Source organism: Electrona antarctica (genome assembly GCF_951216825.1).
Source record: "Electrona antarctica genome assembly, contig: scaffold_527, whole genome shotgun sequence".
In the NCBI taxonomy this organism is placed as follows: domain Eukaryota; kingdom Metazoa; phylum Chordata; class Actinopteri; order Myctophiformes; family Myctophidae; genus Electrona; species Electrona antarctica.
In genome coordinates, this window is record NW_027638382.1 from 1 (window position 1) to 22500 (window position 22500).

At 48.9% G+C, this 22500-nt stretch overlaps 1 protein-coding gene across 1 annotated transcript in view; it reads left to right on the top strand.

Annotated features, from left to right (window-relative positions):
* Positions 1 to 748: 748 nt before the first annotated feature.
* The window catches only part of LOC306918123 (dedicator of cytokinesis protein 3-like), a gene marked incomplete at both ends in the record, with an annotated part of 81511 nt that continues 59759 nt past the window's right edge, over positions 749 to 22500 (top strand). Inside the window, 8 exons of the mRNA XM_079531003.1 lie at positions 749 to 877; positions 1094 to 1240; positions 9687 to 9785; positions 10826 to 10920; positions 17214 to 17289; positions 17476 to 17576; positions 19993 to 20051; positions 21095 to 21243. Of these exons, the coding sequence (XP_079387129.1) occupies positions 749 to 877; positions 1094 to 1240; positions 9687 to 9785; positions 10826 to 10920; positions 17214 to 17289; positions 17476 to 17576; positions 19993 to 20051; positions 21095 to 21243 (855 nt within the window). The remainder of the gene's footprint in view (positions 878 to 1093; positions 1241 to 9686; positions 9786 to 10825; positions 10921 to 17213; positions 17290 to 17475; positions 17577 to 19992; positions 20052 to 21094; positions 21244 to 22500) is intronic.

Sequence of the window (22500 nt, forward strand, 5' to 3'; positions counted from 1 at the left end):
GAAACCAGAGTCACATTCCATTCACATGTATGGAGATGAAACCAGAGTCACACTCCATTCAAATGTATGGAGATGAAACCAGAGTCACACTCCATTCACATGTATGGAGATGAAACCAGAGTCACACTCCATTCACATTTATTTGACGTGGACAAAAAAATGGCAGAAAAAGTGAATCGATCAAATCATAACAATTAACTCATCTAGAGATCTAAAGGTCAGAGGTATTTTGATGAATGAGTGTGATTGATTGATTGATTAATTAATTAATTGATTGCTTGATTGGTTGATTGATTGATTGAAATATGTATTAACAGTTTGCAGAATTATAGTACATTTCAAGCACAAACTCAATACAAAGACTGTTAACTGTGAGTGGACGACCCAATAAAGCATTATACTTGTTTACAAGAGGGTCCACCTTGTTCAATTCATCAAAACATTTAGAGACGTACAAATAGACACTTCTATATAGCCAAAGAACAGAACAGGAATTCATCATAAAAGAGGTAAAAAAGGGAAAAGAAACATATACAGTGAGGGGAAAAAGGGGTCGGGGGGATTCAGATTTTACGGGGGTTTCGAATGGAAGCCATCCGTAGGTGCCCTTTGAGAGCGGTTTAAGGAGTCAAGGGATTCACATGACTGTTTGTAGGGCGTTCCACATTTTGGTGGCATAGGAGCGAAATTAATTTAGTCCCTTGTTTGTGCTGAATCTGGGTTGTACATGGTTTGTTGTGAGGTTCAGTTGCTGACCCTCACAACCCTCGACCCTCACGACCCTCGACCCTCACAACCCTCGACCCTCACGACCCTCGACCCTCACGACCCTCGACCCTCACGACCCTCGACCCTCACGACCCTCGACCATGGCATCGTCAGGCAGAGTTTGGCCTTAGATTGGTATTATGGTGGAACGATAGAAAGCACTTTCTATTACCTATTTTAGTGCATGTTCACAAACTGCCACACACAAACATTAAATTCTGTCTGTGTGTCTGTGCATGTGCATGCGTGCGTGTGTGCGTCTCTGTCTGTCTGCGTGCGTGCGTGCATGCGTGCGTGCGTGCGTGCGTGCGTGCGTGCGCTTCAGGAGTCCTCAGTCCAGGAGGAAGTGGAGATGATGGTGGAGAGTCTTCTGGACGTCCTGTTGCAGACCCTCCTGTCCATCATGTCCAAGTCCCAGTCCCTGGAGACGAGCAGGGGACAGAGATGTCCCCAATGCACCGCCGAGATAACGGTACGTCCCCTAAATATGTCCCCAATGCACCGCAGACATAACGGTACGTCCCCTAAATATGTCCCCAATGCACCGCAGACATAACGGTACGTCCCCTAAATATGTCCCCTAGATCAGTGGTTCCCAAAGTGGGGTCCGGGGACCCTCAGGGGTCCTTGAGGGAGTTCCAGGGGGTCCCCAGCTAAATGATAGTTAGGAACCAAATGGACCCATATGGGTCTGTAACTCTGAGAGTGTACAAAACATTTGTACACTCTCAGAGTTAAATTAACATTGATTTTACAATATAAATCGGGGGTGTGTGATGGCCACATATGATGGCCACACAAAGTTGGTAAAACATGGTGGAAACTTTCCTTTTTTTGGTTTAATTTAGGTTATATTTGTGTTCAGCACTACTACATTCTACATACATAAAGGACTACACACAACTGGTTGAATGACACACTGTTTATTGCAATTGTGGTGATGAAATTACGGACTGGAATACACATCCATTATGTTATATTTTGTCAAATGCCAAGTTGTTTTATCAGGAGTTATTAATGTTAGTTTGAGTATCAGTTCAAATGAGTACTGGAGTTTAAATGGCTGGACACAGAAAGAACGGCCAGCTGCTTCAGATTGGCGTATAAGGAGCTGGGTAATTGGACTAGCCTGGTGGAACCACTCCCCCTGCTGGACAACATTAGCATTCTGCCAGCAGGGAGAGTCTGGGATCTAGAGGCCACTAGAGGAGCGATATGCGGCTGTATGAGGCCTCTAGAGGCGCGATATGCGGCTGTATGGGGCCTCTAGAGGAGCGATATGCGGCTGTATGAGGCCACTAGAGGAGCGATATGAGGCTGTATGAGGCCACTAGAGGAGCGATATGCGGCTGTATGAGGCCTCTAGAGGAGCGATATGCGGCTGTATGAGGCCTCTAGAGGAGCGATATGCGGCTGTATGAGGCCTCTAGAGGAGCGATATGCGGCTGTATGGGGCCTCTAGAGGAGCGATATGCGGCTGTATGAGGCCTCTAGAGGAGCGATATGAGGCTGTATGAGGCCACTAGAGGAGCGATATGCGGCTGTATGAGGCCTCTAGAGGAGCGATATGCGGCTGTATGAGGCCTCTAGAGGAGCGATATGCGGCTGTATGAGGCCTCTAGAGGAGCGATATGCGGCTGTATGAGGCCTCTAGAGGAGCGATATGCGGCTGTATGAGGCCGCTAGAGGAGCGATATGCGGCTGTATGAGGCCTCTAGAGGAGCGATATGCGGCTGTATGAGGCCGCTAGAGGAGCGATATGCGGCTGTATGAGGCCGCTAGAGGAGCGATATGCGGCTGTATGAGGCCGCTAGAGGAGCGATATGCGGCTGTATGAGGCCTCTAGAGGAGCGATATGCGGCTGTATGAGGCCTCTAGAGAAGCGATATGCGGCTGTATGAGGCCTCTAGAGGAGCGATATGCGGCTGTATGAGGCCTCTAGAGGAGCGATATGCGGCTGTATGAGGCCTCTAGAGGAGCGATATGCGGCTGTATGAGGCCTCTAGAGGAGCGATATGCGGCTGTATGATGCCACTAGAGGAGCGATCTGAGGCTGTATGAGGCCGCTAGAGGAGCGATATGCGGCTGTATGAGGCCTCTAGAGGAGCGATATGTGGCTGTATGAGGCCTCTAGAGGAGCGATATGCGGCTGTATGAGGCCACTAGAGGAGCGATATGTGGCTGTATGAGGCCGCTAGAGGAGCGATATGCGGCTGTATGAGGCCTCTAGAGGAGCGATATGCGGCTGTATGAGGCCCCTAGAGGAGCGATATGCGGCTGTATGAGGCCACTAGAGGAGCGATATGCGGCTGTATGAGGCCGCTAGAGGAGCGATATGTGGCTGTATGAGGCCGCTAGAGGAGCGATATGTGGCTGTATGAGGCCACTAGAGGAGCGATATGCGGCTGTATGAGGCCGCTAGAGGAGCTATATGCGGCTGTATGAGGCCGCTAGAGGAGCGATATGTGGCTGTTTGAGGCCCCTAGAGGAGCGATATGCGGCTGTATGAGGCCCCTAGAGGAGCGATATGTGACTGTATGAGGCCGCTAGAGGAGCGATATGTGGCTGTTTGAGGCCCCTAGAGGAGCGATATGTGGCTGTATGAGGCCTCTAGAGGAGCGATATGCGGCTGTATGAGGCCCCTAGAGGAGCGATATGTGGCTGTATGAGGCCTCTAGAGGAGCGATATGCGGCTGTATGAGGCCCCTAGAGGAGCGATATGCGGCTGTATGAGGCCTCTAGAGGAGCGATATGCGGCTGTTTGAGGCCTCTAGAGGAGCGATATGTGGCTGTATGGGGCCTCTAGAGGAGCGATATGCGGCTGTATGAGGCCCTTAGAGGAGCGATATGCGGCTGTATGAGGCCTCTAGAGGAGCGATATGCGGCTGTATGAGGCCTCTAGAGGAGCGATATGTGGCTGTATGAGGCCTCTAGAGGAGCGATATGCGGCTGTATGAGTTCACTAGAGGAGCGATATGCGGCTGTATGAGGCCTCTAGAGGAGCGATATGTGGCTGTATGAGGCCACTAGAGGAGTGATATGTGGCTGTATGAGGCCACTAGAGGAGCGATATGCGGCTGTATGAGGCCTCTAGAGGAGCGATATGCGGCTGTATGAGGCCTCTAGAGGAGCGATATGCGGCTGTATGAGGCCTCTAGAGGAGCGATATGCGGCTGTATGAGGCCGCTAGAGGAGCGATATGCGGCTGTATGAGGCCTCTAGAGGAGCGATATGCGGCTGTATGAGGCCGCTAGAGGAGCGATATGCGGCTGTATGAGGCCTCTAGAGGAGCGATATGCGGCTGTATGAGGCCTCTAGAGGAGCGATATGCGGCTGTATGAGGCCCCTAGAGGAGCGATATGCGGCTGTATGAGGCCACTAGAGGAGCGATATGCGGCTGTATGAGGCCGCTAGAGGAGCGATATGCGGCTGTATGAGGCCTCTAGAGGAGCGATATGCGGCTGTATGAGGCCGCTAGAGGAGCGATATGCGGCTGTATGAGGCCTCTAGAGGAGCGATATGCGGCTGTATGAGGCCTCTAGAGGAGCGATATGCGGCTGTATGAGGCCGCTAGAGGAGCGATATGCGGCTGTATGAGGCCTCTAGAGGAGCGATATGCGGCTGTATGAGGCCGCTAGAGGAGCGATATGCGGCTGTATGAGGCCTCTAGAGGAGCGATATGCGGCTGTATGAGGCCTCTAGAGGAGCGATATGCGGCTGTATGAGGCCGCTAGAGGAGCGATATGCGGCTGTATGAGGCCCCTAGAGGAGCGATATGCGGCTGTATGAGGCCACTAGAGGAGCGATATGCGGCTGTATGAGGCCGCTAGAGGAGCGATATGTGGCTGTATGAGGCCACTAGAGGAGCGATATGCGGCTGTATGAGGCCGCTAGAGGAGCGATATGCGGCTGTATGAGGCCACTAGAGGAGCGATATGCGGCTGTATGAGGCCGCTAGAGGAGCGATATGTGGCTGTATGAGGCCACTAGAGGAGCGATATGCGGCTGTATGAGGCCTCTAGAGGAGCGATATGCGGCTGTATGAGGCCGCTAGAGGAGCGATATGTGGCTGTATGAGGCCCCTAGAGGAGCGATATGCGGCTGTATGAGGCCACTAGAGGAGCGATATGCGGCTGTATGAGGCCGCTAGAGGAGCGATATGCGGCTGTATGAGGCCACTAGAGGAGCGATATGCGGCTGTATGAGGCCGCTAGAGGAGCGATATGCGGCTGTATGAGGCCACTAGAGGAGCGATATGCGGCTGTATGAGGCCGCTAGAGGAGCGATATGCGGCTGTATGAGGCCGCTAGAGGAGCGATATGCGGCTGTATGAGGCCTCTAGAGGAGCGATATGCGGCTGTATGAGGCCACTAGAGGAGCGATATGCGGCTGTATGAGGCCGCTAGAGGAGCGATATGCGGCTGTATGAGGCCTCTAGAGGAGCGATATGCGGCTGTATGAGGCCTCTAGAGGAGCGATATGTGGCTGTATGAGGCCGCTAGAGGAGCGATATGCGGCTGTATGAGGCCGCTAGAGGAGCGATATGCGGCTGTATGAGGCCGCTAGAGGAGCGATATGCGGCTGTATGAGGCCTCTAGAGGAGCGATATGCGGCTGTATGAGGCCTCTAGAGGGGCGATATGCGGCTGTATGAGGCCTCTAGAGGAGCGATATGCGGCTGTATGAGGCCGCTAGAGGAGCGATATGCGGCTGTATGAGGCCTCTAGAGGAGCGATATGCGGCTGTATGAGGCCTCTAGAGGAGCGATATGCGGCTGTATGAGGCCGCTAGAGGAGCGATATGCGGCTGTATGAGGCCTCTAGAGGAGCGATATGCGGCTGTATGAGGCCGCTAGAGGAGCGATATGCGGCTGTATGAGGCCTCTAGAGGAGCGATATGCGGCTGTATGAGGCCTCTAGAGGAGCGATATGCGGCTGTATGAGGCCGCTAGAGGAGCGATATGTGGCTGTATGAGGCCCCTAGAGGAGCGATATGCGGCTGTATGAGGCCACTAGAGGAGCGATATGCGGCTGTATGAGGCCGCTAGAGGAGCGATATGTGGCTGTATGAGGCCACTAGAGGAGCGATATGCGGCTGTATGAGGCCGCTAGAGGAGCGATATGCGGCTGTATGAGGCCACTAGAGGAGCGATATGCGGCTGTATGAGGCCGCTAGAGGAGCGATATGTGGCTGTATGAGGCCACTAGAGGAGCGATATGCGGCTGTATGAGGCCTCTAGAGGAGCGATATGCGGCTGTATGAGGCCGCTAGAGGAGCGATATGTGGCTGTATGAGGCCCCTAGAGGAGCGATATGCGGCTGTATGAGGCCACTAGAGGAGCGATATGCGGCTGTATGAGGCCGCTAGAGGAGCGATATGCGGCTGTATGAGGCCACTAGAGGAGCGATATGCGGCTGTATGAGGCCGCTAGAGGAGCGATATGCGGCTGTATGAGGCCACTAGAGGAGCGATATGCGGCTGTATGAGGCCGCTAGAGGAGCGATATGCGGCTGTATGAGGCCGCTAGAGGAGCGATATGCGGCTGTATGAGGCCTCTAGAGGAGCGATATGCGGCTGTATGAGGCCACTAGAGGAGCGATATGCGGCTGTATGAGGCCGCTAGAGGAGCGATATGCGGCTGTATGAGGCCTCTAGAGGAGCGATATGCGGCTGTATGAGGCCTCTAGAGGAGCGATATGTGGCTGTATGAGGCCGCTAGAGGAGCGATATGCGGCTGTATGAGGCCGCTAGAGGAGCGATATGCGGCTGTATGAGGCCGCTAGAGGAGCGATATGCGGCTGTATGAGGCCTCTAGAGGAGCGATATGCGGCTGTATGAGGCCTCTAGAGGGGCGATATGTGGCTGTATGAGGCCTCTAGAGGGGCGATATGCGGCTGTATGAGGCCTCTAGAGGAGCGATATGCGGCTGTATGAGGCCTCTAGAGGAGCGATATGCGGCTGTATGAGGCCTCTAGAGGAGCGATATGCGGCTGTATGAGGCCTCTAGAGGAGCGATATGCGGCTGTATGAGGTCGCTAGAGGAGCGATATGCGGCTGTATGAGGCCTCTAGAGGGGCGATATGCGGCTGTATGAGGCCCCTAGAGGAGCGATATGCGGCTGTATGAGGCCCCTAGAGGAGCGATATGCGGCTGTATGAGGCCCCTAGAGGAGCGATATGCGGCTGTATGAGGCCGCTAGAGGAGCGATATGCGGCTGTATGAGGCCCCTAGAGGAGCGATATGCGGCTGTATGAGGCCCCTAGAGGAGCGATATGCGGCTGTATGAGGCCTCTAGAGGAGCGATATGCGGCTGTATGAGGCCACTAGAGGAGCGATATGCGGCTGTATGAGGCCGCTAGAGGAGCGATATGCGGCTGTATGAGGCCCCTAGAGGAGCGATATGCGGCTGTATGAGGCCTCTAGAGGAGCGATATGCGGCTGTATGAGGCCTCTAGAGGAGCGATATGTGGCTGTATGAGGCCTCTAGAGGAGCGATATGCGGCTGTATGAGGCCCCTAGAGGAGCGATATGCGGCTGTTTGAGGCCCCTAGAGGAGCGATATGCGGCTGTTTGAGGCCCCTAGAGGAGCGATATGCGGCTGTATGAGGCCCCTAGAGGAGCGATATGCGGCTGTATGAGGCCCCTAGAGGAGCGATATGTGGCTGTATGAGGCCTCTAGAGGAGCGATATGTGGCTGTATGAGGCCACTAGAGGAGCGATATGCGGCTGTATGAGGCCACTAGAGGAGCGATATGCGGCTGTATGAGGCCACTAGAGGAGCGATATGCGGCTGTATGAGGCCACTAGAGGAGCGATATGCGGCTGTATGAGGCCCCTAGAGGAGCGATATGCGGCTGTTTGAGGCCCCTAGAGGAGCGATATGCGGCTGTATGAGGCCTCTAGAGGAGCGATATGCGGCTGTATGAGGCCCCTAGAGGAGCGATATGCGGCTGTATGAGGCCCCTAGAGGAGCGATATGCGGCTGTATGAGGCCACTAGAGGAGCGATATGCGGCTGTATGAGGCCACTAGAGGAGCGATATGCGGCTGTATGAGGCCTCTAGAGGAGCGATATGCGGCTGTATGAGGCCTCTAGAGGAGCGATATGCGGCTGTATGAGGCCTCTAGAGGAGCGATATGTGGCTGTATGGGGCCTCTAGAGGAGCGATATGCGGCTGTATGAGGCCTCTAGAGGAGCGATATGCGGCTGTATGGGGCCTCTAGAGGAGCGATATGCGGCTGTATGAGGCCTCTAGAGGAGCGATATGCGGCTGTATGAGGCCTCTAGAGGAGCGATATGCGGCTGTATGAGGCCTCTAGAGGAGCGATATGCGGCTGTATGAGGCCTCTAGAGGAGCGATATGCGGCTGTATGAGGCCTCTAGAGGAGCGATATGCGGCTGTATGAGGCCCCTAGAGGAGCGATATGCGGCTGTATGAGGCCTCTAGAGGAGCGATATGCGGCTGTATGAGGCCACTAGAGGAGCGATATGCGGCTGTATGAGGCCGCTAGAGGAGCGATATGCGGCTGTATGAGGCCTCTAGAGGAGCGATATGCGGCTGTATGAGGCCGCTAGAGGAGCGATATGTGGCTGTATGAGGCCACTAGAGGAGCGATATGCGGCTGTATGAGGCCCCTAGAGGAGCGATATGTGGCTGTATGAGGCCGCTAGAGGAGCGATATGCGGCTGTATGAGGCCACTAGAGGAGCGATATGCGGCTGTATGAGGCCACTAGAGGGGCGATATGCGGCTGTATGAGGCCACTAGAGGAGCGATATGCGGCTGTTTGAGGCCGCTAGAGGCGGGATCAACGTGAGACTTATGACATATTGAAGCTGTGCCACAGCGCAAATGTAAACACATTTAGACTACAATCGAAATTATTATGGAGATATCAAATGTTTGTCCCGCTGCTTACGGGTTCATCGTTTCTGCCTGAGAGAGCCCAGATGCAGGCAGGAGGAGGGAACTGGTGAACTCAATACTGCCGCAATCTGGCGAAGTCAGGTTATAATTGGACTGCATGATGTCCTTATAAGGAGCTGGGTAATTGGACTGCACGATGTCCTTATAAGGAGCTGGGTAATTGGACTGCACGATGTCCTTATAAGGAGCTGGGTAATTGGACTGCACAATGTCCTTATAAGGAGCTGGGTAATTGGACTGCACGATGTCCTTATAAGGAGCTGGGTAATTGGACTGCACGATGTCCTTATAAGGAGCTGGGTAATTGGACTGCACCATATGTCCCCTTTTTGCATTGGGGTTGGGCAGGGATTTATGTTTGAATTTATTATGATTTTGAAGAAATGCATTTCGATATTTAAGTTTAATTGTATTTTCTTTTGTTTAGGAGTTAGTGACGTGTTGTAGTGGATTATGTTGTAGTGATTTGTAGTAGCCTATGTTTAAATGTTAGTTGTCTTCCCCTGTGTGTCGATGGTGGTTTGATCACCCACTATATGTATTCCCCTCATGTCTCATTTTGGGTAGCTCAGTCTTGATGTAAGTTCTGTTTTTAGGCCTAGAATTAATGTTTGATATTTATTATTTTGTCATGTTTTCATGCACATGGGGATTGGGGAAAATAAAAGACAAAATACCTTTTTTAAGAAAACCATACAATAATCCTGGTGTCTCTCTTTGCCGACCAACTCTGGTCCCTGGCAGCTAGGGTCCCAGAGATAGAAATGCCATTAAATGGGGGTCCGTAGGCTAATGCTTGTCAAACTGGGGGTCCATGAAATTAAACAGGTTGAGAATCACTGCTAGAGCTGTAAAAATCTGTTTTGGACGTACAGTATGAGAGATTACACACTGATAACCCTTAACGCTGTACAATGTGTTTTAACGTACTGTGTGTTTGCGTGTGCACGTGTGTGCGTGTGTGTGTCTGCATGCGTGCGTGTGTGTGTTCAGGGGGAGTATGTGTCGTGTCTCCTCTCTCTCCTCAGACAGATGACAGAGTTACATTTCCACCATCTGTTGAACAACTTCCACAGCAAGGAGGAACTGAAGGTACCTATTATCTTTCTATCTATCTATCTATCTATCTATCTATCTATCTATCTATCTATCTATCTATCTATCTATCTAGCTATCTATCTATCTATCTATCTATCTATCTATCTATCTATCTATCTACCTACCTACCTACCTACCTACCTATCTATCTATCTATCTATCTATCTATCTATCTATCTATCTATCTATCTATCTATCTATCTATCTATCTATCTATCTATCTATCTATCTATCTATCTACCTATCTACTGCTGCTACCTCTAGTCCAGACCTACCACCACATAACAATAACACACAACACCATTTGTTGAGCGGAGGAGGAACTGAAGGTATCTACCTTGCGAAGACTCGCAAAGCACACTGCTCCGGGCAGCACGGCAGCACACCCCCCCGCACTGCCCCGGGCAGTTAGAGTACCGAAGTCCTGACGTCACTGTCAGTACAGGGCGCCAGTCCATGGGTTCATGTACTTTTTATTTGCATTGAAATCCCCATAGAGGGATTTTAGATCTCTTCAGTATATATAAGAACTGTGTTTGAAAAATAAACCGATCATCCCGGCCTTTTCACTCATATGGATATGAAGCATCGACTGAAGGTGGAAATGTACAAATATGCCCAAAGAGTAACACAATAATAACACAACATAAACTGACATGTTAATTACGTTTATTTTTATTTTTGATATATATTTTTGATATTTAATGTTTCGTGGTTAGTACGAGTCGAGTCACCGCCAGCTGAGCTTACGTCAACGAGGAATCTCAGGAACGCACGTGTTGACAGCTGGGTGTGACGTATATTAGCAGCGACATTGCTTTCATATGTAGTTTCAAGGCTTTTGCGGCCACATTAATTCCATTTTCTCCAGAAACTGGATGTATCAAATATAAATGGACATCATTAACGACGCACAGCCACTCCCCATGACAGAAAGGCCGGGGTGGTCGGTTTATCTTTCAAACACAGTTCTTCTATGAACCTAGACTCTGGTGCTCTATGTCGACATCCTGCTGTGTTCTCCTCTTCTCCAGGAGTTCCTGTTGAAGATATTCTGTGTGTTTCGCAACCTGATGAAGATCACCATCTTCCCTCGAGACTGGAGCGTCATGAGGCTGCTGACCAGTCAGTAAGTAGTTAACCCCCAGAGCATCATGGCTGCTGACCAGTCAGTAAGTAGTTAACACCCAGAGCATCATGGCTGCTGACCAGTCAGTAAGTAGTTAACAGACTGGAGCGTCATGAGGCTGCTGACCAGTCAGTAAGTAGTTAACCCCCAGAGCATCATGGCTGCTGACCAGTCAGTAAGTAGTTAACACCCAGAGCATCATGGCTGCTGACCAGTCAGTAAGTAGTTAACAGACTGGAGCGTCATGAGGCTGCTGACCAGTCAGTAAGTAGTTAACAGACTGGAGCGTCATGAGGCTGCTGACCAGTCAGTAAGTAGTTAACACCCAGAGCATCATGGCTGCTGACCAGTCAGTAAGTAGTTAACAGACTGGAGCGTCATGAGGCTGCTGACCAGTCAGTAAGTAGTTAACACCCAGAGCGTCATGAGGCTGCTGACCAGTCAGTAAGTAGTTAACAGACTGGAGCGTCATGAGGCTGCTGACCAGTCAGTAAGTAGTTAACAGACTGGAGCGTCATGAGGCTGCTGACCAGTCAGTAAGTAGTTAACACCCAGAGCATCATGGCTGCTGACCAGTCAGTAAGTAGTTAACAGACTGGAGCGGCATGAGGCTGCTGACCAGTCAGTAAGTAGTTAACAGACTGGAGCGTCATGAGGCTGCTGACCAGTCAGTAAGTAGTTAACAGACTGGAGCGTCATGAGGCTGCTGACCAGTCAGTAAGTAGTTAACAGACTGGAGCGTCATGAGGCTGCTGACCAGTCAGTAAGTAGTTAACACCCTGAGCGCACAGGACGGAGATTGATCAAAAGGACGGAGATTATTATATTTTTTTATCCCACGATTTTTTTGTAACCCATTTTTCACCCCTGTGTCAATTATCTAATGTGATCCTGGGCTCTACACACCCTCCGCCAACCTAGTCCCCATATATGGGGGACATGGGGAGAGCAACGGACTTGAACTCATGCTTCCTTCATGCCTGAGTGTCCAAGTTGCTCATTTGCACCTGACAGGGGGGAGTTTCCCTGGTTGGACGTAGCGCGTGGTAGGAACACGTTATTCCAACCAGTTCCTTTCCCCTCCATCAGGCGCCCCAGCTGGCCAGGGGGAGGCAGTTTAGAGACCAGGATCACTGCATGTTTTTGTGAGGGTACCTACCCTAGGGGACACGGGGAGAACATGCAAACTCCACACAGAAAGGCCCTTTCGCCAATCCCACCTCGGGTATGGGCACTGATTTAATGGATTAAATAACCCTGGGCGTTCGGGCTGTTAATGTGTGTCATATATCGGCCCAGACCGTTTGAGAGCCGACTGTCCCAAAGGGCTGCGTCTGCAGGGGGTTGAGTGACCTCACAGTGACATCATAGTGATGTCATCATAGTGACCTCACAGTGTATCTGTGTCTCCTCAGTGTCATCATAGTGATGTCATCATAGTGACCTCACAGTGTCTCTGTGTCTCTGCAGTGTCATCATAGTGATGTCATCATAGTGACCTCACAGTGTCTCGGGGTCTCCTCAGTGTCATCATAGTGATTACATTACATTACAGTCATTTAGCAGACTCTTTTATCCAAAGCGACTTACAATAAGTGTATTCAACATAGGTAGGGAACAAAAACTACTAATCACCAGAAGTCTTTAGTGCATTTTCTGCAAAAACAAGCAACCAAGAGTATACCTAGCGCTAAGGTAAAAGTGCAATATATCAGCTACCTATTTCCTTAAACAGATGAGACAAAATAGCTAAATCAAATGAGCATGAGCTAAAACTATTAAGTGTATCGATTAAACAAGATCCAATAAACAATACAACAATAGAAAACAAGCGTCCGTACAACTAGTTAACAACAAGTAGGTCAGGCAGAGAGGAAGGGTAGTGTTTCCTGAAGAGGTGGGTTTTCAACCTGCGGCGAAATATGGGCAGTGACTCTGCTGTCCTAACATCAGTGGGAAGTTCATTCCACCACTGTGGGGCCAGAACAGAAAAGAGTCGTGACCGTGTGGATCGGCCAGAAGGACCCTTGAGTGACGAGGCAATCAGTCGCCCCGAGGTGGCAGACCGAAGTGGTCGGGCAGGGGTGTAGGCATCGACCATAGCCCGGAGGTAGGAAGGAGCTGTTCCTTTCACTGCCCTATAGGCTAACACCAGGGTTTTGAACTGGATGCGAGCCGCTACGGGGAGCCAGTGTAGAGAACGGAGAAGGATGGTTGTGTGGGAGAACTTGGGGCGGTTGAACACCAGACGAGCCGCAGCTTTCTGAACAAGCTCCAGAGGTCTGATGGCAGATGCCGGAGCACCAGCAAGGAGGGAGTTGCAGTAGTCCAGGCGGGAGATGACGAGAGCCTGGATGAGCACCTGGGCTGCCTTCTCCGTGAGGAAGGGGCGAATCCTCCTGATGTTGTAGAGGAGGAATCTGCAGGACCTTGTCACTGATGCGATGTTTGCCGAGAACGTCAGTTGATCGTCCAGGGTCACACCCAGATTCTTCGCAGTCCGAGTTGAGGTCACCACAGCATTATCAATGGTGATGGCCATGTCTCGGTGCGGACAGCCCTTCCCCGGGAGGAACATCAGCTCGGTCTTGTCCAGGTTGAGCTTCAGGTGGTTTGTCGACATCCACTCCGAGATGTCAGCCAGACAAGCAGCAATGCGTGCCTCCACTTGGGTATCAGAGGGGGGGAATGAGAGGATCAGCTGGGTGTCATCGGCATAGCAGTGGTAGGAAAAGCCATGGGAGTGGATGACAGCACCCAGAGATGTAGTGTAGAGAGAGAAAAGAAGAGGACCCAGAACCGAGCCTTGGGGAACCCCAGTTGTGAGCCTGTGTGGTTCTGACACAGACCCTCTCAGCATCACCTGGTAGGAGCGACCCGTCAGGTAGGATGCAAACAGGGAGAGTGCAGAGCCTGAGACACCCATCCCCTCGAGGGTGGAGAGGAGGATCTGATGGTTCACCGTGTCGAACGCTGCAGACAGGTCCAGGAGTATCAGGACGGAGGAGAGAGAGTTCGCTCTAGCGGCATGGAGCGACTCCGTCACTGCCAGCAGGGCAGTCTCTGTCGAGTGACCCACTTTGAACCCAGACTGGTTGGAGTCCAGGAGGTTGTTCTGGTGGAGATAGGAGGACAGTTGTTTAAAGACAGCACGTTCGAGAGTTTTAGATAGGAAGGATAGAAGGGAAACCGGTCTGTAGTTCTTGATCTCAGAGGGGTCAAGTGTCGGTTTCTTCAGGAGGGGGGTGACTCTGGCAGTCTTGAAAGTAGAAAGAAAGTAGCCAGATGTCAGAGAGGTGTTAATAAGGTGGGTTAAGAAGGGAAGAAGTTCAGGTGCAATAGACTGCAACAGAGTGGATGGGACCGGGTCCAGAGAGCATGAGGTGGGGCGACTAGAGGTAACAAGGAGAAGGACCTCGTTAGGGGAGAGGGGAGAGAAGTGGGATAGAGAGGGGATGGGGGGAAGAGGAGTAGGTGAAGGTAGAGAGGGGGGGGTGGCAGGCAGACAGGTGTGGGTAGTGCGCAGGGCACCAGCCGGGGGAGGAGGGAAGGAGGATCGGATATCGTTCACCTTCTTGTCAAAGAAGTTGGCGAAATCGTCAGGGAGGAGGGATGAGGAGGGAGGAGGGGGTGGTGGTTGTAGGAGAGAGGAGAAAGTTTCAAAGAGTTTTTTAGGGTTGGAAGCAGAAGCCTGAATTTTAGTGCAGAAAAAAGCAGCTTTAGCAGCTGATAGAGAGGAGGAAAAAGTAGAAATGAGAGATTGGAAGGTGAGAAGGTCCTCCAGGAGGTTGCCATTTCTCCATTTGCGCTCAGCCGCTCTCAGGCTCCGTCTCTCAGTCCGCACTGAGTCCGACAACCAGGGGGCAGGTGGAGTTTGGCGTGCAGGCCTGGTGGTGAGGGGACAGAGATGGTCGAGAGAAGAGGATAGAGTGGAGAAAATCTGTGGCGGTATCAGGGGATAGAAGAGCAAAGGATTCAGGGGCAGGGAGAGCAGAGAGAACAGAAGAGGAAAGATCAGTGGAGGAAAGTGAGCGAAGATTGTGACGTGAGGAAATCATGTGGGTAGGGAGGGGCTGTGAGGGGGGAGAGGAGAGAGAGAGAGAGTAGGACATGAAGTAGTGATCAGAGAGTTTCTTACCCTTTTCACTGGAAAGAGGAGTGACAGACAGGTTAGCAATAGAGCAGCCTCTGGTGAAGATCAGGTCCAGTTGGTTGCCCGCCTCATGGGTAGGAGGAGATGGGGAAATAACTAGGTCAAAGGCGGTGAGAAACGAAAGTAGTGGGTCTAGCTGCTTCTCAGTTGGGAGGTTGAAGTCACCCAGAAGGATGAATCCAGAGCCATCGACAGGGAAGTGGGAGACTAGATGGTCCAGCTCCTCCAGGAAGCCACCAGCAGGGCCCGGTGGGCGATAAACAACTGCAATGGTGAGCTTGACTGGATGAGAAACAGTGACCACATGAAATTCAAATGAGGTAGGAGAGAATTGTGACAGTGAAACAGGAGAGTATTTCCATTTTCTGGAAATTAGCAGACCAGCCCCACCACCTGTCCGCACGGCTCTGGGAGTGTGAGAGAAAGAGTACACATCTGACAGAGCCGCGGGCGTAGCAGTGTTTTCTGGTCTGATCCAGGTCTCAGTCAGAGCAAGGAAGTTAAGGGAGAGCAAGGATGCGTAGGCTGAGATGAAAGCAGATTTGCCTTCCACCACAGCCGAGTGGCAATTCCAAAGCCCTCCCGTTACCACTTGCTCGACGTGAGTTGAAAGAGTAGGATAGATGAGATTAGTTGTGTCGCGACATCTGGGTGTAACCCAGTGTTTGTGCGACCACCTGGAAGAAGAGAGGACAGGAATAGGAAGAAAACACATTGTAGATCACTAAACATATACTACTATACACTACTATATCTATCACACTACTATATATGTCACTAATCAATGATACAGCTTATCGTTCAGTGACGAAGTCGGACTTTGACAAAGTCGCCTGTCGCCTTTGTTCGCCTGGCCTTGACAAAGTCGCCTGTCGCCTTTGTTCGCCTGGCCTTGACAAAGTCGCCTGTCGCCTTTGTTCGCCTGGCCTTGACAAAGTCGCCTGTCGCCTTTGTTCGCCTGGCCTTGACAAAGTCGCCTGTCGCCTTTGTTCGCCTGGCCTTGACAAAGTCGCCTGTCGCCTTTGTTCGCCTGGCCTTGACAAAGTCGCCTGTCGCCTTTGTTCGCCTGGCCTTGACAAAGTCGCCTGTCGCCTTTGTTCGCCTGGCCTTGACAAAGTCGCCTGTCGCCTTTGTTCGCCTGGCCTTGACAAAGTCGCCTGTCGCCTTTGTTCGCCTGGCCTTAGTTTGCTGGACGCCGCTTAAAAGCTGACGCTTTCAGCTGGTGGTATAAGGCCACTTCAACTGATTGCTAATCGTCTGCCAGGAGTGCTGGCAAAACCACACACTTCACAAGGCAATCAAGTGGCCTATACAGGGTGAAACTACTTATACTACTACAACGTGCCAATAGCCTACTGCTTGAAGCACACAAACAATACAACTATAAACTACAGACTACCACACAAGCTAATAATACAATACTAATAGAAAAGCACTTAGGGTACCACTTCTAGCAGTTTGCTAAATAACAAAATAATGCTACTATACTCAACTAGCCAGAGGTCAGGAGCTCAGTTCACTTCAGATGTTGGTTACACACTGAATAGAATACTCTCAACCTGCCTACTTATCCCTTGAGCTGTGCTGGCTAAACCACCCACTTCACAAGGCAATCAAGTGGCCTATACAGGGTGAAACTACTTATACTACTACAAAGTGCCAATAGCCTACTGCTTGAAGCACACAAACAATACAACTATAAACTACAGACTACCACACAAGCTAATAATACAATACTAATAGAAAAGCACTTAGGGTACCACTTCTAGCAGTTTGCTAAATAACAAAATAATGCTACTATACTCAACTAGCCAGAGGTCAGGAGCTCAGTTCACTTCAGATGTTGGTTACACACTGTGTAGTGATGTCATCATAGTGATGTCATCATAGTGACCTCACAGTGTCTCTGTGTCTCTGCAGTGTCATCATAGTGATGTCATCATAGTGACCTCACAGTGTCTCTGTGTTTCTGCAGTGTCATCATAGTGATGTCATCATAGTGACCTCACAGTGTTTCTGTGTTTCTGCAGTGTCATCATAGTGATGTCATCATAGTGACCTCACAGTGTCTCTGTGTATCTGCATTGTCAACATAGTGATGTCATCATAGTGACCTCACAGTGTCTCTGTGTCTCCTCAGTGTCATCATAGTGACCACACAGTTTCTGTCTCCGGCGTTGCACAAGAACTTCTCTGAGGCAGACTTTGATTTCAAGGTGGGTGTGAAGGATTATTGCACTGTACTGTACTGTACTGCGCTGCGCTGCGCTGCGCTGTACTGTACTGTACTGTACTGTACTGTACTGTACTGTACTGTACTGTACTGTACTGTACTGTATAACTGATGTTATGATTATTATACTGTACTGTGTCTGCGTGCGTGCGTGCATGCGTGTTTCCAGGTGTGGAACTCGTTCTTCAGCCTCACGGTGTTGTTCATCAACCAGCCCAGTCTGCAGCTGGAGCCTCTGAGTCAGGCCAAGAGGAAGAGCGTTCTAGACAAGTACGTAGTGTCCTCCCTTACCTTATTTATGTTTTATTTAACCAGTGTAGTGTCCTCCCTTACCTTATTTATGTTTTATTTAACCAGTACGTAGTGTCCTCCCTTACCTTATTTATGTTTTATTTAACCAGTGTAGTGTCCTCCCTTACCTTATTTATGTTTTATTTAACCAGTACGTAGTGTCCTCCCTTACCTTATTTATGTTTTATTTAACCAGTACGTAGTGTCCTCCCTTATCTTATTTATGTTTTATTTAACCAGTGTAGTGTCCTCCCTTACCTTATTTATGTCTTATTTAACCAGTGTAGTGTCCTCCCTTACCTTATTTATGTTTTATTTAACCAGTACGTAGTGTCCTCCCTTACCTTATTTATGTTTTATTTAACCAGTACGTAGTGTCCTCCCTTACCTTATTTATGTTTTATTTAACCAGTGTAGTGTCCTCCCTTACCTTATTTATGTTTTATTTAACCAGTGTAGTGTCCTCCCTTATCTTATTTATGTTTTATTTAACCAGTGTAGTGTCCTCCCTTACCTTATTTATTTTTTATTTAACCAGTACGTAGTGTCCTCCCTTACCTTATTTATGTTTTATTTAACCAGTGTAGTGTCCTCCCTTATCTTATGTATGTTTTATTTAACCAGTGTAGTGTCCTCCCTTACCTTATTTATGTTTTATTTAACCAGTGTAGTGTCCTCCCTTACCTTATTTATGTTTTATTTAACCAGTGTAGTGTCCTCCCTTACCTTATTTATGTTTTATTTAACCAGTACGTAGTGTCCTCCCTTACCTTATTTATGTTTTATTTAACCAGTGTAGTGTCCTCCCTTACCTTATTTATGTTTTATTTAACCAGTACGTAGTGTCCTCCCTTACCTTATTTATGTTTTATTCAACCAGTGTAGTGTCCTCCCTTACCTTATTTATGTTTTATTTAACCAGTACGTAGTGTCCTCCCTTACCTTATGTATGTTTTATTTAACCAGTGTAGTGTCCTCTCTTATCTTATTTATGTTTTATTTAACCAGTGTAGTGTCCTCCCTTACCTTATTTATGTTTTATTTAACCAGTACGTAGTGTCCTCCCTTATCTTATTTATGTTTTATTTAACCAGTGTAGTGTCCTCCCTTACCTTATTTATGTTTTATTTAACCAGTACGTAGTGTCCTCCCTTATCTTATTTATGTTTTATTTAACCAGTGTAGTGTCCTCCCTTACCTTATTTATGTTTTATTTAACCAGTGTAGTGTCCTCCCTTACCTTATTTATGTTTTATTTAACCAGTGTAGTGTCCTCCCTTATCTTATTTATGTTTTATTTAACCAGTGTAGTGTCCTCCCTTACCTTATTTATGTTTTATTTAACCAGTACGTAGTGTCCTCCCTTATCTTATTTATGTTTTATTTAACCAGTGTAGTGTCCTCCCTTACCTTATTTATGTTTTATTTAACCAGTACGTAGTGTCCTCCCTTACCTTATTTATGTTTTATTTAACCAGTGTAGTGTCCTCCCTTACCTTATTTATGTTTTATTTAACCAGTGTAGTGTCCTCCCTTACCTTATTTATGTTTTATTTAACCAGTGTAGTGTCCTCCCTTACCTTATTTATGTTTTATTTAACCAGTACGTAGTGTCCTCCCTTATCTTATTTATATTTTATTTAACCAGTACGTAGTGTCCTCCCTTACCTTATTTATGTTTTATTTAACCAGTGTAGTGTCCTCCCTTATCTTATTTATGTTTTATTTAACCAGTACGTAGTGTCCTCCCTTACCTTATTTATGTTTTATTTAACCAGTGTAGTGTCCTCCCTTATCTTATTTATGTTTTATTTAACCAGTACGTAGTGTCCTCCCTTATCTTATTTATGTTTTATTTAACCAGTGTAGTGTCCTCCCTTACCTTATGTATGTTTTATTTAACCAGTGTAGTGTCCTCCCTTACCTTATGTATGTTTTATTTAACCAGTGTAGTGTCCTCCCTTACCTTATTTATGTTTTATTTAACCAGTGTAGTGTCCTCCCTTACCTTATTTATGTTTTATTTAACCAGTGTAGTGTCCTCCCTTACCTTATGTATGTTTTATTTAACCAGTGTAGTGTCCTCCCTTACCTTATTTATGTTTTATTTAACCAGTGTAGTGTCCTCCCTTATCTTATGTATGTTTTATTTAACCAGTGTAGTGTCCTCCCTTATCTTATTTATGTTTTATTTAACCAGTAAAAAACACATTGAGACTAAAGTCTCTTTTAGAAGTGTGAACTGGCCAAGCAGAAGAAGACTCATAATGTTACACAGCTCTGCCAGAACCAAAACGGAGGATGATGATTAGTCTTATATTATCTTTACAGATATATTGATTAGTCTTATATTATCTTTACAGATATATTGATTAGTCTTATATTATCTTTACAGATATGGAGACATGAGGGTGATGATGGCCTATGAGCTGTTCAGCATGTGGCAGAAACTAGGTGAGACGCATGTACGCACGCACACACGCACGCACGCACGCACGTACGCACGCACACACGCACACACGCACGCACACACGCACACACGCACGTACGCACGCACACACGCACACACGCACGCACGCACGCACGTACGCACGCACACACGCACACACGCACGCACACACGCACGCACGTACACACGCACGCACGCACACACGCACGCACGCACGCACGCACACACACACGCACGCACGCACGCAGGGTTATGGATGATGGATTCCTGGGTTAATGTGTGTCTTTTAACATCCAGGGGAGAACAAGCCCCACTTCATCCCAGGAATGATGGTCCGTTCCTGGGTTAGGTTAGGTTAGGTTAGGTATGGGTAGTGGGTAGTGGGTAGTGGGTAGGGTGATGGGTCTAAATGTGTGTGTGTTCCATCAGGGGAGAACAAGCCCCACTTCATCCCAGGAATGATGGTCCGTTCCTGGGTTAGGTTAGGTATGGGTAGTGGGTAGGGTGATGGGTCTAAATGTGTGTGTGTTCCATCAGGGGAGAACAAGCCCCACTTCATCCCAGGAATGATGGTCCGTTCCTGGGTTAGGTTAGATTAGGTTAGGTATGGGTAGTGGGTAGTGGGTAGTGGGTAGGGTGATGGGTCTAAATGTGTGTGTGTTCCATCAGGGGAGAACAAGCCCCACTTCATCCCAGGAATGATGGTCCGTTCCTGGGTTAGGTTAGGTTAGGTTAGGTATGGGTAGTGGGTAGTGGGTAGTGGGTAGTGGGTAGGGTGATGGGTCTAAATGTGTGTGTGTTCCATCAGGGGAGAACAAGTCCCACTTCATCCCAGGAATGATGGTCCGTTCCTGGGTTAGGTTAGGTTAGGTTAGGTATGGGTAGTGGGTAGTGGGTAGTGGGTAGGGTGATGGGACTAAATGTGTGTGTGTTCCATCAGGGGAGAACAAGCCCCACTTCATCCCAGGAATGATGGTCCGTTCCTGGGTTAGGTTAGGTATGGGTAGTGGGTAGGGTGATGGGTCTAAATGTGTGTGTGTTCCATCAGGGGAGAACAAGCCCCACTTCATCCCAGGAATGATGGGTCCGTTCCTGGGCGTAACTCTGGTCCCTCAGAGCGAGGTTCGGAACATCATGATCCCGATCTTCCACGACATGATGAACTGGGAGCAGCGCAAGAACGGCAACTTCAAACAGGTTATTATGGATCTAAATCCACTTCAAACAGGTTTCACACTGCTTTCTGTTCAATCTAAATCCACTTCAAACAGGTTTCACAGGTTGAGGTGGTGGTGCGCCGCTGATGGCAGTCAGTTGGTTTGAGATCTCAGCCACGCTATCCATGAGAGACTTTAACATTTGCTCGTGATTTCCTAAACACTGCCCCTGTTTAACAATGGCCTCCTTAACTCTGTCCAAGTCTGCTGGGTCCATTCTGGCCAGATTGTTCTGTCACGGTACCAAGAACTGGCGGACCCAAATGCAGACACAGACAAAAGTTTGACAGTTCAAGGGTGTTTATTTAAACAAACTGGCAGGCAGGCAGGAGGCAGGCAGGTGTGCCTCCTTCCGCTATGTTAGAGCCATTTCAATCTATGATTATTTGCATTTAATCTGCTATTTATTGCCTGCTATATGAATTGTTTATTTTGTGGTCATTTAATTATTATAATCGCGCTATGAATTTGATGCGCTGAATGGAGGTTTCCCCTCCCCTTGTGTGAAATGATTTGTAGGTGCTAGGCACCTGATGACAGACAGGTGACCACCTGATGACAGACAGGTGACTCCCTGCTGGGAGAGAATGTGACACAGACGGGGAAGCTCACAGTTTGTTGACCGCAGGCTCTTTTTTGTTTTATTACATATACTCAAAGTTTAGGTTCATTTGTGACGGAGAAATAAATATGTTTTGTTATGACGCAACTTCTGATCTCCGTGAGTGATTGAGTGTATACAAGAAGAGACGCGAGTGTTATCAAACAATAGACTGCAACACCACCCCGACCAACAGTGGCCTTATTTTGTTTGGAAAGAAAGGCCACGATAGTCACTGTGGTTGATTCAACAAAATCTGGCGATCTGTGGGAAGGCCGGGGCTTTATAGGCTGGAGGTGATGAGCTGATGGCAGCCATCCCTTCATTGGAGAGAATGAAGGGACTGGAAACAGGTGAGCCATGTGGTAAATGGAGCCAAGCCTACGCCCACACACACATGGGTCCGTTGCGCTTTCTGTTCAATCTAAATCCACTTCAAACCGGTTTCACACCGTTGTTATGGATCTAATGGGTATGAAGCAGCATTTACGATGCTGTGGTTCTGCTGATATTGTGTAGTTTTATAAACGTAGCTGAAAACCTACGGAAAAGCATTTCCTGTCACACATGATTTTAATGATTGTTTTCAGTTTGGTGGCCACGCCCACCTTCCTGACGTGGAAGACATTCCACATC